At 37.7% G+C, this 16,485-nt stretch overlaps 1 protein-coding gene across 1 annotated transcript in view; it reads left to right on the top strand.

Annotated features, from left to right (window-relative positions):
- The window catches only part of PRKG1 (protein kinase cGMP-dependent 1), a 118,793-nt gene that overhangs the window by 77,955 nt on the left and 24,353 nt on the right, over positions 1-16,485 (top strand). Inside the window, exons 6-7 of the mRNA XM_015823783.1 lie at positions 8,874-9,013; positions 11,108-11,197. Coding sequence (XP_015679269.1) covers positions 8,874-9,013; positions 11,108-11,197 — 230 coding nt within the window. The remainder of the gene's footprint in view (positions 1-8,873; positions 9,014-11,107; positions 11,198-16,485) is intronic.

The following is a 16,485-nucleotide window of genomic DNA, read 5'->3' as shown; positions in this document are numbered from 1 at the left end:
CTACTATAGAAGATTGGGTAGTTAAAGTCTCAAATTTAGCTGAAATGGCCAAGATTTCCGCTTATGTGAAGGATTACTCACAAGAAAGATATATATTGGTTTGGAGAAGATGGATTGTTTATATTGAGTTGAAATATGGAACAAAAAATATCATTTGGTTTTTGAGTGAACTTCTGATTTTTAATATTTAAAATTATGTTAAAATGATGTTTAATAATTGTATATTTGTTTTAAAAGAGAGTTAAAGGAACTTATAGATTTGTTAGACTAATAGTTATTAATGTTAGTTAGATTATGATTATTTTATTGTTAATCCTGTGATTGGCTCTGGGAAGTGAAGGGGGGGAGGGAGGGTTGGGTTTGGGGGGAGGGGGGATTTATATTGTAAAACTTTATAAAATTTTCAATAATAAAAAAAAAGATCAGCTGCAATGTCAGCTTACAGAATGTACACAGTGGATGTGATCATGACTTATATTTTCTAAAGACCAGATTTCATGAGATTAATCTCACTTGGTTACCTTGAGAATAGGGTAGCAGAGTAGGAATGCATGCTGTGGCCCATGTGAAAAAGCTATCTATGGTTTTGCTTTAATTTAATGTCCGTGCAGCATTTTGGAAATGATGATATTAGATGAAGTAAAGCAGATCTGAAAATAAATGCATGCAGCTTTTCTTATGTTTCTGTATGTGTTAGCTAATTTATTTTAACTAATACCATCTACCAAAAAAGGTGAAATGTTAACTTTATTATATATTTCACCCTGATGCTCCAGATATTAGCAAGGGGAGACAGAGAATCAAGGTTACGTTTAATGCTGTTCTCTTGTGACTCTTTGTTATTCAGTCCACATTTAGCAGAAACAACAAGAAGTTATTCAAAGCAAGATGTAAGGTTGTTTTTGAAAAAATTGCAGGGTTTAGTTTATTTATGTATTTCATTTGTGTATGGCTGCCCATCTCAACAAATGACTCATGGCAGGGAACAAAATTAAAAAGAAAGTAAAAAAATTACAATGAGACAAAATGTAGATTACATAGCAGCTGAAAATAAACTATATAACTGTATCGTTAATATAATCAAAAATTAGATCCATGCACATACTCAGGGCACCAGGTCAGGCACAAGTCTTTAAAGACATAAAAAGCAAGCAGGGTTGAGTTCCGTCCTTATCTAAAGTGGGAGAATGTTCCATAAAATGGTTGTTATAGTAGGAAAGGCCTGTCTTTGACAGTCCCCACCCAATGGCATTCCTTAGCCATTGGGACACAAAACATGCCCATCCTTCCTGACCGGATTATAGTTGCTTATGTAAAATAGCATAAGCTGGAGGTATTTAAGAAGAGGTTGGACAAGCATTTCTCTGAAATGGTATAGGGCAGTGGTGGTGAACCTATGACACGGGTGCCAGAGGCGGCACTCAGAGCCCTCTCTGTGGGCACGCACGCCATCGCCCCAGTCCTAGGCCTTCAGCTGGGTTTTATAAAACCTTTTCACTTTAGGCCTCCGCCGCCATGTGCAAAAAAAAAGGTTCAATCAATCAATCAATTTCATCTTCTCGTGGAAAAAAAAAGATCTTGCAAAGTTGGAATTGATTGATTGAACTTTTTAGTCCCACCCAGTCTGCCATTACCTCTGCAGCCACGCCCAGCCAATGGGCCACGCCCAGCCAATGGGCCACGCTTACCCAATGGGCCACACCCACCCGGCACCAGACGATACATAAGTGGGTTTTGGGTTGCAGTTTGGGCACTCGGTCTCTAAAAGGTTTGCCATCACTGGTATAGGGTCTCCTACTTGGTCATGGAGTTCCAAGTTCCCTTCCAATTGTAGTAGGATAATGGCAAAATAGCCCACATGTTCTTCAAAGAGTACAAATCCACAAGGTATTAGAAGTACATGATCAGAGATAAAATGATCTACCCTTTATAGCCATTTACAAGCTAGTCATATGTACTTGTTGTAAATGCAATCTATACACTGAAGGCATGTGAAAAAGGAACCTACTATAGGCAATCTTTGGTTTAATTGCTCCCCCTTTAGTGAACCTTGGATAAGATGGGCAAAATTTGCCTCTGGATTTCCCATTCAAATAATAGCTAGGTCTGTTACAATTACAATTTGGATGATTCTTATAAGTTAATGTCATTTGTCAACTTTCGTCATTTGTGTAGGTATGAAATGGATGTAATGTAGTTAGTTGTTGTGCCATAATGAATGTATTGGTACACATGATACCAGTTCAGATCTAATGGAAATTGAGGTATAATAAGGCAGCCTTGAATGGTCCATAAAGTTGGGTTTCACTAGATAGTGTTAGTGGACATATAGTATAGCATGAAAGAAACACAAATCAGGATCACCATCTATCTTTTGCTCAAGGATCATTGCAACAGTAAAGACTTGTTTTACAAAGTGTAGAGGGTTTTTTTAAAAAAAAAAACAACAACAGATCATCGGGAATATTTCATGGAATATTTCTTAATTGTAGGATATTTGTAGGATATTCTGAGTCCTTACATTTTGTATCTTTTGCTCACTTTTAAAATCATGGCAGCATTTATTTATTGAGAAGCAGGTCTTAGAGACTTGAACTACTGCCGTTGCTGCCAGAATAATTCTGTCCCAGACTCTGATTTATTTTAAGTGAGACATTTGAGGAAAAGGCTATTTACTTACATGTGGAAATGCTGGTGCTTAAATTAGGGCTACAGGCTGCACTCTTGGGAATGTTAGCTTCTGAATATATTTCTCTTCCTTGTGAGAATCATATGAAAACAATTGCTACATAGACACACTGTGTACTGATCTAGCAGCTAAACTTACCCCTACAGACCGCATTGAAAAGAAAGCTGGGGGAAATAATCATTCGATGAGACTCTTAACAAATTTGAGTGATGTTTCCAGGGGGTCTTCTTATGACTATATACCTGTTCATACTACAGGATCAATGGGTTTGAGTTTCAATATTATATCAGTTCTGTTGTTTGTTATTTTATTCCGGTGTGAGTGGAGTTATTAGTTTTTTCAGACCATCATGAAGCTTAGTTCCCTTTCTCAAAGGACGAACAGCCTTGTTTTCTATAATGGGGTATTCATTTCTTTTTTTTCAAATGAAAATTAAGTTTGCAACTTGTTTAGATTTTACTTGCTGAACTGGAAGGAAAATGTTTTCTTCGTATTTTTCTGCTGAAGTGTTACAATTATCCTTCTATGCTGTACTGCTGTTCAAAAAATGGGTGCATATTTTCTTTCCAATACATTTAGCATTACTAAATGGCACAGGCTGCTCTCAAAATTATGCATTTAGAAAAAAAGAAAGAGTAATTTTCAAAGAAAAGCCAACAACAGAAGGAAGGAAGGAAGGAAGGAAGGAAGGAAGGAAGGAAGGAAGGAAGGAAGGAAGGAAGGAATATATGTGTGTGTGTATGTGTGTGTGTGTTTGTATGTGTTTCCATGTGTATGTGAAAGGGAGTTAAACCATAAACATTTCATCATTTCTGTTCTAATTTAAAGTGTGTATATGACTGAGAGAAGGATTACCCAATGGTATATTGATATAAGTTACTTGCATGCAGAGATGCTTCCCATCCCATCATAGGATATACTAGCAGTTGTCATATGGATTCTTGCCAGCAACAGATGTTTCTCCAGATATCAGCTTCACTCACAGGAAAGTCATGGCAGGCTGTGCTGGATATCAGCCAGCATTTGAAACCATTCCTTTACTTGGTGGGTGGCTCTTCCTCATGTCCAAACTCTTCCGCATTCAATCACTTGAGCTTTTTTAGAAGAATTTCCTATCTGAGAAAAACAAGTAGACACTTCACAGCAAAATGTCAGACTGTCATTCCTTTTAACAGGAATGCTTCTGCTTGGATTTCCAGGCAATTATTGATTGAAACAGGAACATTTCTCTTGTATCCATATTGTTTTTCCAATTCTCATACTACCGTAGTTGGTGGGCACTAAGCATAACCTGTGATCATTTGGGATGAAACAGTGGTCTTTTACAGGGGTATATGGCAAAACAAAAAATGGAAATAGAGAAAAGGGTCACCAGCCATGGTCCATTTCTGGTCGGATATCAGGAGAACAGAGTGGTTAATTCCAAGCAATTTTACAGCAGCTATGAGCAAGGAGATCACAAGCAAGGATTTGAGAATGTTTGGGAGGTGGTGATGTTGGCTATGTATAAATGCATTTCCATTAGCATGAATATTTAAACTTTATATATTTGCCATATACATTATATATTTGCCATATACATTACAGACCAGAGCGTTCCTTTTGCCCCTTTATTATTATTTAGTGTACATATTTTGGCTACAGTTCTAGTGAGATTCACCATGTAAGAGTAATATTCAAACTCATGATTCAGTCATTGGTGCCAAAGTAGAACCTATAGTTATTACGATGATCAGATTTCTAAATAACTCAGAAAACCTATTTTTATACAGTATTTCCTTCTTACAAATATAAGTTTGGGTTTGGAAATCCAGCTTGATTTTGTTTTGAATGCTAGAAATACAAATGTTCAGGATAAAATGAAGCATACTGAGTTGAAGCTAGATTTAATTGTACGTTCAGTAGATCCACTGAATTAATAATAAGATTTGGGTTAGTGTCCCATTGATTTTTAATGCACTCCTTTAGGGACAATCAGTTTATTACATGCACCTTTGGCTTTGTATTTAAAGCCTTATTTTAAATCTTTGCAGAACTTAGTGATCTGCACAAAAACTTAGTTTGCTTCCTCAGTTTTGAGATATTGCTGATTTGATTTGCCCCATCTTTGATTTAAACACCAAATGTCTGAAATGCTCAGGTGGCTTCTACTGGAGAAAATGCCAATTGAATTCAAAAGAGGAATCTAGGCAGAAAACTTTCAACAAATGATCAAATTGCATCTCTTTTAGTAACAGCAAGGAAATTAGATTGAACGAGAGTTTTCCTCCTCTGGAAGACTGACAATGTCAAGCTATCAGAGAACAGAGTTGTTAAATGAAACAGCTTTTTGTCTTGGGCTGCATACAAATGCATATCATTTGACTGGATGACTTGCAGCATAAATATTCTCATTCCACACTATTCAGGTGAATAATTTCCCTTTCAATATAACAGCAGAAACTGGCAACATGCAGTACAGACATTTTGACCCTTGCTCTATCACACATCTGCATTTTTGTCCATCCAATCATTGAGCATTTTTTCAGCTCTTTCAAAATGATTTCTTTCTGACCTCAGAAAGACATGGTGAAGCCAAACTCTGGTCAAGTATGTGAACCAATGAATTGTGACCTTGGGTTTCCTCCAGTGAAAGCTAGAAAAGGTTTCGTGCTGCTTAAATGCACCATTGAAAAGTTTCTGGAAATAAATTTGTAATTATATTTCCCTTTTTTTGAGTCAGAGCTTCTTGCTGAAAGGTGCTTTAATTTACATTAAAATATTTGTTTCTTTGTGGCAGCTCCTCAAATATTGGAATGCCGCTATCATGTCACTCCTAGTCTTTCTTTTCTCTAGACTAGCCTGCCCAATTCCCGCAACTGTTCTTCATATGTTTTAGTGTCCAGGCCTTTAATCATCTTAGTTGCTCTTCTATGCACTTTTTCCAAAGTCTCAACATTGTTTTTGTAATGTGCTGACCAAAACTGTATACAGTATTCCAGGTGTGGTCTTACTAAGGATTTATAAATATGTGGTCTTAATGAAGATTTATAAAGGATTTATAAATATTTCATGTGATTTTGATTCTATGCCTCTGTTTATACAACCAAGGATTGTATTACCTTTTTTGGGATGCTGCCACACACTGCTAACTCACATTTAAGTGATCGTCCACTATAGGACTCCAAGGTCCCTCTCACAGTTACTGTTTCTGAGCCAGGTTTTGCCTAATCTGTACTTGTACCTTTGGTTTTTCCTGATTAGGTATAAAACCTTGCTTTTCTCCACATTAAATTTCATGTTGTTGGATAGGGCCCATTGTTCAAGTCTGTCAAGATCTTTTTGGATCCTGAGTTTGTCTTCTGGGGTGTTGGCTACTCCTGTCAGTTTGGTGTCATCTGCAAATTTGATGGGTTCCCCTTCTGTTCCCTCATCTAAGTCATTTATGAAGATATTGAAGAGTACTGGGCCTAAGATGGAATCTTGTGGTACCCCACTGCTTACTTCTCTCCATGTGGATGTAGTGCCATTAAGGACTAGTGGTTGAGTACGGTTTGTCAGCCAGTTACAAATCCATCTTATGGTGATGCTATCTAGTCACATTTTTCTAGCTTAGCAAAAAGTAGGTTGTGATCTACTTTGTCAAAAGCCTTACTGAAGTCTAAGGATACTATGTCCACAACATTTCTCTTGGCTACTAATTTAGTCACCTTGTCAAAGAATGAAATAAGATTGGTTTGGCATGATCTGTTTTTAACAAACCGGTGCTGGCTTCTAGTTATAACTTTATTTGTTTTTAGCTGTTCTAGATTTTCATGCTTTTGTTCTTTTGTATTGCTTTTAATGCGTTGTTAGATGTCCTGAATTAGATTTGCAAGATGGGCATTCATATAAATCAATAAAGTCATTATTTATTATGAAATGTATTGGTAGGGTCCCCAGTGCTGTCTGAGCTTGGTGTTTTTTCTTGCAGATGTTTCATTACCAAACTAGGTAACACCATCCGTGCTAGAAGGAAGTAGGATTTCTGTCTTTCTTTAATATAGAGCATGCAACCTTTTCCATGTTTACATTCAAGGCAAATTAAAATCTCATTCTTAGCATTGCAATGACACTTAGAAAGAAAGTGTCTATTTTATATTACAGTAAGTTGAGTGCAGAGATAACCCATCTCTGTTCCTCTTTTCCTTTCATTTCCAACATCTTCATATGATATGGAGGGACGACAAGAGAAACAGCCTTCTGTACAGTATTTTCTGAGAACATGGGAATATGGGTGATGCAGTTGTAGACAATTTAATGTTATTGGAGTGCATAATGAAAGGACCATTGAAAATTATTTTACATAATCAATGTTAAGAGTTTTGTGTAAATATTTGACCAAATTGTATATAATGTAATATGTTTGGAGGTGCTATTTTTACATAAAGCTAAAATAAATATTAAAAAGAGATGTCATTGCAAAACACATATGGAAAGATAAAGGGTTTTCTGGCCTGCTTAGTTGTCATTATTGAAGGTAAATGACATCTAATGACAACGAGTAAAGAAAAAGGAAGCCAAATAAGAGAGGAATGTCGTGTAGTGATTAAAGTGGTGGAATGGAATGAGGAATGTTTTAGACTACTCTAAGCTGTGGAAACTCATTAAATGACATGGCTTCAATCTCTGTTAGTATTTTGTTTATTTGTTTATTTATATGAATGGTTGCCCATATTAAACACAACTCTTGGTGACTCAAAACAAAACCAGTAACTATAAAATCATAAACTATTAAATAAAACAAAAATCCAGTCCCTTACTCATCTCCTTATGATGCCCACAACCAGCTCCAGGTAGTTTTACTCTATCCCAATACCTGAGTAAAAGGCCAGATCTTGATAGCTTTCCGAAATGCTAAAAAAGTGAGAGCCTGCCAATTCATTTATAGGGGGAAGGTGTTTCTTAAAGTAGGAGGAGCTATAGAAAAGGCACACTTCTGAGGTCACATTAGATAACAAGATGTCAGGGAAAGAATCTGGAGCATGGCATCCTATCCAATATGGTAGCATGGATAGATCTCTCAGGGAGCTATGGTTCTGCACATAACCATGTCCCATGCTATGAAAACTTTTAAAGGTGGTAACCACCACCTTAAATTGGACCTGGAAGGAAACTGGAAGCCAGCGTAGCTTGCACAACATAGATGTAACATTGCAAACATGCAGTACTGCACACACACTGCATTCTGGACCAGTTGTAGCTTTCAAGTAGTCTTCAAGGGAAGCACCACATCAAGCACACTGCAGTAATCCAAATGGGAAATGACTAAAGTATGGGTGAGCATGGTCTCTGGGTCCAGGAAAAGCACATTTGGGGCACTAGACAAATCTGTGCAAAGCCTTTCCTAACTATTGCTGCCACCTGCTTCTTGCTGTGAGTTCAGCAAGACTACCAAATTGCTCATCTGGGGAGGTGCAACCCTGTCCAGAGTCAATTATGACAGATCATCAGACTCTAGGGGGGAAAGGTCAAAAACCCAAAGCCTCTCCATCTTGCCAAGTATGAGTTAAAGTCAGTTTCTCCCCATCCAAATTTTCAGTCTCTAGCACTTGGTCAGCACCACAATCATATCATCTGTCTGGCCTGAATGCAAGGATATATGTTGCCTTGCATTACTGAATAAGAAGAAAGAAATAAACATTTTAAAATTAAAAATGGTGGAAAATATTTGCAGCTTACGTGGTAGATGTTGATGGTGGTTCAGAAATTAAACAACAAACTCGGAGAACAAACCACCACCAACACATTTTAAAATCATAAATTAGAAAGATAACCATTTAAAACAATATGCAAATTTTTCCTAATAATTGTATAGACTTTCTCATCAAATTCATCTTCTTAAATCAGATTATTCCCTTCCTAAAAATGATTAATCTGCTTCTCTAAAATCAGATTATTCCCTTCCAACATAGTTTCCATCCCAGCTCATTAGTAATCTGATTGAAAATAACACTCAATAACATTTCTTCACATGTGTTTTACTCGAAAGAAGTATAAGCTATCATGGCCATTAACTTAAGTCTGAATATAGAATTTTAAGCCTGTTGATTGCATAACTTGGCACTTGAAAGTAAGGATTAGCAATTATGTACTCAAAGCTCAACATTTGTGGGCTCTACTATAACCACTGATTCTGACCATCCAAATGTCTGGTTTCCTCAAGGTGCAGTTGAAAAGTGATGAATCAAAAACCTTTGCAATGAAGATACTAAAGAAACGCCACATAGTAGACACGAGACAGCAAGAACATATACGCTCAGAAAAACAGATCATGCAAGGCGCTCACTCAGATTTTATTGTGAGGTATGATTGTGTTCTTGGCTAAAACTCCCTTCTTTCAGAGTGCAGAAATTTGTTCTCAGATTTTCATTGCATTCTTATATCAAATTGCTATATAATACCTTATGTGGTCTAAACATTCATTCAGATGCCTGAAATATCTGATGAGTGCATGAATTCTGATACATGATACTATGTTATTTATCATTGTAAATACCATTTGGTAACTTAAATGAAGAGTAAAGTTGCAATGTGCACAAAAAAATATGGGTTTCTACTTTATAAAACAGCAAATGCTTTTTTAAAGATAGACATTTGCTTATTAAAAACTATGCAAGGCATGTTAACTATATTTTTAAAAGCTGTTGTGGTTTAGTGGTTAGAATGCAGTATTGCAGCCTAATTCTGCCAACAGCCAGCAGTTCAATTCTCACCAGCTCAAGGTTGACTCAAACTTCCATCCTTCTGAGGTCGGTAAAATAAAGACCTAGATTGTTGGGAGGTAATATGCTGACTGTAAACCGCTTAGAGAGGGCTGTGAAGTACTATGAAGCAGTATATAAATCTAAGTCCTATTGCTATTGTTATTTCTGCTCTCCTTCCCATTCTTAACTAAGAGCTTTAGCAGCACAGGTCATAGTAACTCATTGTGTATGGATGGATACACACAAACATGCACACATTTGTACCTCCAAAATGTTACAAAGTGGCTTGGAACAACATTGAATTCTGCCTTTGCTTCTTTAAATACTTGGATCCCTAACCTCTTTTGAGTCATCTTCATTATAATTTTATGAAACTTGTATAAAATAGTAAAAATACAAGTAAAAGTTGTTTCTGCCTGAGAGTTAATTCATAATATCCAGTTTTATAGCAAAAATATTGTAAATAAGAAAAATATACTAAAATCCCTTCACAGAATAGCTTATTTTGATTAAAAGCAGTCCAAATATTACAAAAATGTGAGATCTGCTTATGTCAGAATTATTCATCCAGCTAGGGAGTATTATGGACAAGACAAGAAAGGAGCAAAACAAATCATCTCTAGTACGGTCTTGGACTATATATACAACTAAGTTCCTTCATTATTCATAAATAGAGCCATATGGCACATAGGTTAGAATGCAATATTGTAGGCTAATTCTGCTAATTGTCAGCAGATCAATTCTCTCCGGCTCAAGGTTGACTCAGCCTTCCATCCTTCCAAGGTCAGTAAAATAGGACCCAGACCAGGGGTAGGCAACCTGCTGGCTCAGGAATTCTGGGAGTTGAAGTCCACAAGTCATAAAAGAGCCAGGGTTGCCTACCCCTGACTCAGACTGTGGGGGCAATATGCTGTCTCTGTAAACCACTTAGAGAGAGCTGTGAAGCACTAAGAAGCGGTATATATGTTTAAGTGCTAGTGCTCTTGCTCTCACTATAATGGAGGATCCAAAAAAGAACATGAAATAATATGTAAAGCAATTTCACAAGAAAAAGACAATTAGAAGTTTTAAAAGAAATCAACCTTGTTGGGTCGTATTTACAAACATGTTTTCCAAGCCGATAGGCCAAATTTTCTGGTCTTTTGCCAGAAAAGAGATGCAACAGTTTTCTTCTGCATCTGGCAGTGTTTTTATGAGATGTCGAATCAATGTACCACTTAAGTCCATCTCAGAATTACCATATTATAGGACATGTTGCATATCCTCTGTAACTGGGAACCCCACAGGCAGAGGCATTCTTGATGGACAATCTTTTGATATTTGCCATAAATGATAGCTGAAGGCAATTCATTGATCCTGGCAAGGCCAAATGTCTTACAACATCTTTTATTTATTAGAGATTGGCAACAGTTGGTATAGTAAACCTCCAGTATTTATATTCCCTTGATGCAGGAAAAGAAAAAAGCAGCAGAAATCCTCAAAAGCTAAGTCACATGTTGTCTACTGAATTCAGGAAAAAAAATTAATGGACGGAAGTCTGAATAGATTAGATAGACTCATTTTTTCTCAGAACGATAACAATACACCTAAAAACCACCAGCTATTCTTTAAATGGCAAAAGATCATAGACTTATTATTTAATATTTCAAACTCCATTAAGCATTCATAATTCTTTTCCCCCTTTCTTTTATAGGCTATATAGGACATTTAAGGACAGCAAGTATTTATATATGTTGATGGAAGCCTGTTTAGGTGGAGAGCTTTGGACAATTCTCAGGGACAGGTAAGAGATGTCATAAGGTTTATTTTGATAGGAAATAAGATTCACTTGGCATACCAAATGTGATTACACAAACAAAGCTATATAATTAAAAAAAATAAAAGTTTGATTATTCCTATCACAATTAAATAAGGCATACTATATGTCATAAAATTTAAAATACAAGTTTAAAATATGTACAAATTAAACACATCTTGCCCAGAAACTAGCAACATTAATTAAATTCTTTTGTGTGCCCTGAGGTCCTGATCAGTGCAAGTGTGCACTGATCAGGACACAAAGGACAAGTATCAGTATACATAAGTGTTGTTGTCTGCATGTCACCACAGTCACAAAGGGCAGAAGCCATCAAATAGCCCCATTTTCAGATCTTGTATTTGCTTCCCATTTTGTATCCGGTGACTCTGGGCAGCTTACAACATAAACACATTGAAAAACATTAAAATCATCCATTATAAAAACACAGCAAATGAAACATTAATAGATAAAATCAAGAAGACAAGATGGCAAAGAAAGGAGCCAGACACACCAGGGGGGTGGAGGGGAGGACGTGGTGTTGAGTTTTAACTCAACCACCTCCAGTATGAAAGCTCCCTCTTATTAATGTAATGTGGGAAAGAAGCATCATTTCATAGAATTATTTCCCAATTATCTCTGTCCTATCAGAATTCTCCTTTTAGTTGCTTTTCCCTACTGCTTTTCACAAATAGTAAGCTGTAACTTACCATGTCTTTTCTAAGGTACATCCCTACAGCATTTGTTTTGAGCGATACATGCAGCCAATTTGATCTCTGTCATCTTCACGCTCTGAGAGCTTTTAAGTCCAAGTTGTTTTACTGTGTAAACATTTCTGGCAGAGATGATGTGGTATATGAAATGTAACTTGCATAGCTAGTTCCCTCATTTTAGTAAGGAAATAGAAATAATCTGTCTGTTCCAGGCTTTTGGATCAAAAGAACTTGAATGGTATAATGGAAAGAATGAATTTGGAAACAGTCAAATTCTGGCTTGGCTGTGATACCAGTTGTGTATCCTTGAGCAGGATTCAAAATGTAATCTAAATACGTAAAAACTAGTGTGTTGTACTGCCATGTAAACAACTCTTCATTTTCTAGGGCTGACAAAAAAAAGCAACTGCTTTCTATGCAGATTTGGTTCAGACTTTCAGTTTAAGACAATATTCTGCTCTAGATCATAATCCCCAGGCTGTGTCCCACTACCAGGCCATGGCCTATCTGCAACCCAGGCCACACAAGCAGCGGGCTGGCGCACATGCACAGAACAACTTGCGCAAGTCATGCTGTGCATGCACGTGCATGTATGCCAGCCCACCACTCATGCAAGTTGAGCTGCACATGTGTACTGGCCCGCTGCTCACATGATCTGGTTCCTTTCCCCCCTCCCCCGCTGGGCCACCAAGCCCCAAAGGTTGAGGACCGCTGCTCTAGATGATGATCAAGATTAGATGTGTCCAAAATGTATGTATCTAGTAGAATTCATGGCATTGAGCTAACTACCAACTGATTTTGAAGGAAGACTGGATAAGCCTATTGTTGGAAATTACTTAGGACTGCTGGCAGCAACAGGAGTGTATCCTCAAATGATCCATATCTTGGCCGACAGGGCAATTCTGACAGATATCCCTGCCCAAAAAAATCTTTGGCATCGGCCAGCAGAAATAAACTTCTGAAAGCCCAGCAAAGGGTTCCTGTATCACCCTACTCAATTCAGTCAGTGTGTTGTTGAATTAGTGTTGTTCTCTTAAAGTTGACAGATTTCACTATTATGATGGTGCTAGTTTCAGGCAACAGGGTAAGCCATTCACGAAAGTAATGCTGCAATCCTGTTCTGACCTAAATAGAAATTCCATTACATTCAATGGGACTTCCCTGGGAGGATTTCTTTTATTTCATATATTACCTACCACTCTAATCTCTATACTCTGGGTTGTTTATAAAATGCAGCAAGAAAGAAAATACGACCAATAAAACCATATATCTCACCAAAGCCACAACAATACATTTTGCTGCAAGCAATCAACAACTCAAATCCAGCTGCCCCAATAACACTAATCCTCAAATATCTGGGAGAACAAAATTGGGGAGGGGGCAATCTCAACTTGGAGAACAAGCTGTCTGCAATGCAACCAAGGAGGTCTGCTTCCACCTCCCAACCTGTATTAATGTATTTATTTTAAGATCTGTTTTTTATTGGGGTTAGTTTGGTTTGGTTTTCTTATTTTAAAACTTGTTTTTAACTATCCAGAGGCTCTACTGTGGTGCTGGCAGCCATGTAAAACAAACAACCAAACAAAAAGTGTAATGTGGGATCAGGACATGGAAACACCCTGTCCCAGGAAGACTTTGCAGGATAGGTAGATTCTTCCTGATTTCAAAGACAACCAAGATGGACTTTATCATTCATACCAGCATTTTGAACTGAATGCAGAAACCTATTGGCCAATCAGTGTTGAGCCCACAAAGAAGATTAGTATATATTATCCCAATATACTGTTTTTCAAAAGGCAACTGGACTGTTTTTCCTTGAAGATGTTTCACTTCTCATCCAAGACGTTTCTTTAGTTCTGAATGAATGGTGGAGGATGGAAGGATTTATATTCCTTGCTAACAACCAGATGACTGTAAGGAATATAAATCCTTCCATCCTCCACCATTCAGTCAGAACTGAAGAAGCTTTTGAATAGCAAGCGAAATGTCTTCAAGGAAAAACAAAGTCCAGTTGCCTTTTGAAAAGCATCTTTGGAACAACCATGACCTGGATGACTGAGAATCTCCATAGACATCTGTATATATTAATTAGGCCATGGTATTCTGGACCAACTGCAATTTCTCAGATGCCTTCAAAAGTAGCCCCAGGAAGAATATGTTGCATTCCTATATAATAGAGGTGTTAATGATGAGTTAGTTTCACAAGTTATCCACCACCACCAAAAAAGAGGGTTTTATTAGTGCACGGCTCTCTATTTGCTGATCAAGCAGGAGCTTGAATTCAGATAAGCGTGTGAATGTGTATGAACATAGTGGGGAAGGTAATCTTGTCCAGAGCCAGAATAGAAGTCTGAATCATGCAGCTTTGCTTTTTGTATGAACACTACTTCCACTTTGCCTGGGTTTAATTTCACCCAGTTTTTCCCATCCGATCCTTTTCAGCTTCCAGATATCGAATAAAGATCTCCTGTGGATCTATGGCTCAGACTAGGAAGATAACGAATGGCTGGGTATGATTAGAGTATTGATGATACCTCACCCAAATTGATGTTTGACCTCTTCAAGGTGTTAAATAGCATTGGATTCCTCCCCCACCATTCCAGTAGGATTCTCCATCCCCAGACATAACTGAGACTGCTTAACCCACTACTGATCATCTCTTTTCTTTCAAGCACTTTCAGTAATGTATCTCATCCCGACCTCCTTACATTCCTCCTTGTGTTCCTTCAAACATTCTCCTTGGGGCTTGCAAGTTAAGCCTCCCCACCCATGTCCCTGCCCACACCCACCCCTGCCCAGTGCATTATCACTTTCAGACAGGGAGCTACTGTACATATTCTCTTCCACACAATCAATGTTCCTCCAGATCTCCTTTCAAAATATCATGGAAACCATTTCAACTAAAGGAAGCATCCATAGTCAACAGCAGCAATCCAGCCAAAACAAATTGTTCCTTTTAATAAGCATTAAAGATCCAGGTCCTATTACAGAATGTCATCTGATGGGGCCCAGGAAGAGAGCATTTTCTCTTCCAGGGATTAGGTTGGCCCCAACCCATCTGTCTTTTTTGCAAGGCCTTAAAGATGCAGTTTTGGCCCTATGTTGGGGAACTGGATGTGTGGAAAATTGTGCAGTCATTGTATTAATCTGTCACTGTTAGTTTTAATTTTAACCTTGGCTACTGATTAGTATTTTTATGGAGTTTTATATAATTTTATGTAGTGTTAGAAGTAAGTCTTCATCCTGGTTCATCCAAGCCGGGAATAAATAAGCAAACATGGCGACTGCTTTGGGAAGAAGGTTACAGTTTATTGCAGAAGAAAGATGGTCCTTGCAAGAAGGAGCAGAGGAGAAGAAAGAGAGAGAGCACATGGGTAGAAGGGCTTTTATACCCCCTCCAGCCCTGCTTGGAATAGTTTCNTCAAGTGTGATTATGAATGGTGTTTGTGTGTGTATGTGCAGCTACTTCTACAAAACAGGCAATACAAACATTCTGGATAAATTTTCCCTCCCACCAGATAGAAGTCCAAAGTGTTCAGTACTTGCTGTGCCAACTATTCCCAAATGCCATCTCTCCATTAATACATTCAACTGGCTTGTTACAATACAAATGGGGCAAGGAAGAAAAGTTTACAATGAGTTTCCACCCTCCCCCCACAGTCTAATTTTCTCTTCTGAGGCTTCACATGGCACCAGTGGCTCCAGGACTCCTTCCTTCTGTAGCTCTCACAGGCATCTGGAGAATGGTAGGACTTGGGAAGATGTTCCACTCAGATTGCATGGTGGCTTTTTAGTGGATGGCTGGATTCAAAACCCAATTCCATGGCTCAAATGGATGGAGGCAGCATCTGGGTCTGTGTGTTCTGCTTCCAAAGGTTTGGGGGCAGGGCTGCAGGGCTGAAAGATACAAGAAAAAGGTCTCCCCACCTTTCTGGGTGGCCTCTCCCAGGAGAGGCAGACAAAAGATATGGAGAACAAAGGACAAGAAAAAGAGAAGTACCTGAGGGAAGGTGGGGTTGCTTGCAGGCAGTTTTGAAAAGACATTAATACTGCAGTTGTTAAAGAATCAGGCAAACAAAATCTGCCTTTAACATTTATTCTAAAATAGACCACATTGTTTTAGAGATTGAGAAATGCTTATATATTTAGGATAAGAAAAGTTTCATAGTAGCTTCACCAATAAGTGATAGGATAAGAAAAGTAACTTAAGAAAATTATTTCCCTACACAAGCAGACTTGAGCTTCAAAAGGCTCTTGTAGATAAACACACATTTTTCAGGGAAAGGATAGACAGAAAATTAGAATTGATAGAATTAGAATAGAAACACCAAAAGTTACACAACAATAGAATAATTTTACAATGGATTCCCCCTGGAACAAAAATTAACACCTTTTAGACAGAATTGAGAAGGAGATTAACCCAACAACAGACACTGACCAAAAAAATCAGGAATGACAATTTTGGAAACCATGAAATGATATTCCAATGAAACAATGTACAAAAGAAATGGTTTGCAATTGTTTAAAAGAAACAGACCAAATAAAAGGAGGCAGAGTTTCTCT

The sequence above is a fragment of the Protobothrops mucrosquamatus genome, unplaced genomic scaffold, assembly GCF_001527695.2.
Source record: "Protobothrops mucrosquamatus isolate PMUCROS unplaced genomic scaffold, P.Mucros_1.0 scaffold1986, whole genome shotgun sequence".
Classification (NCBI taxonomy): domain Eukaryota; kingdom Metazoa; phylum Chordata; class Lepidosauria; order Squamata; family Viperidae; genus Protobothrops; species Protobothrops mucrosquamatus.
Note: the sequence above shows the minus strand (reverse complement) of the source record. Positions and strands in the feature narration are given on the sequence as shown.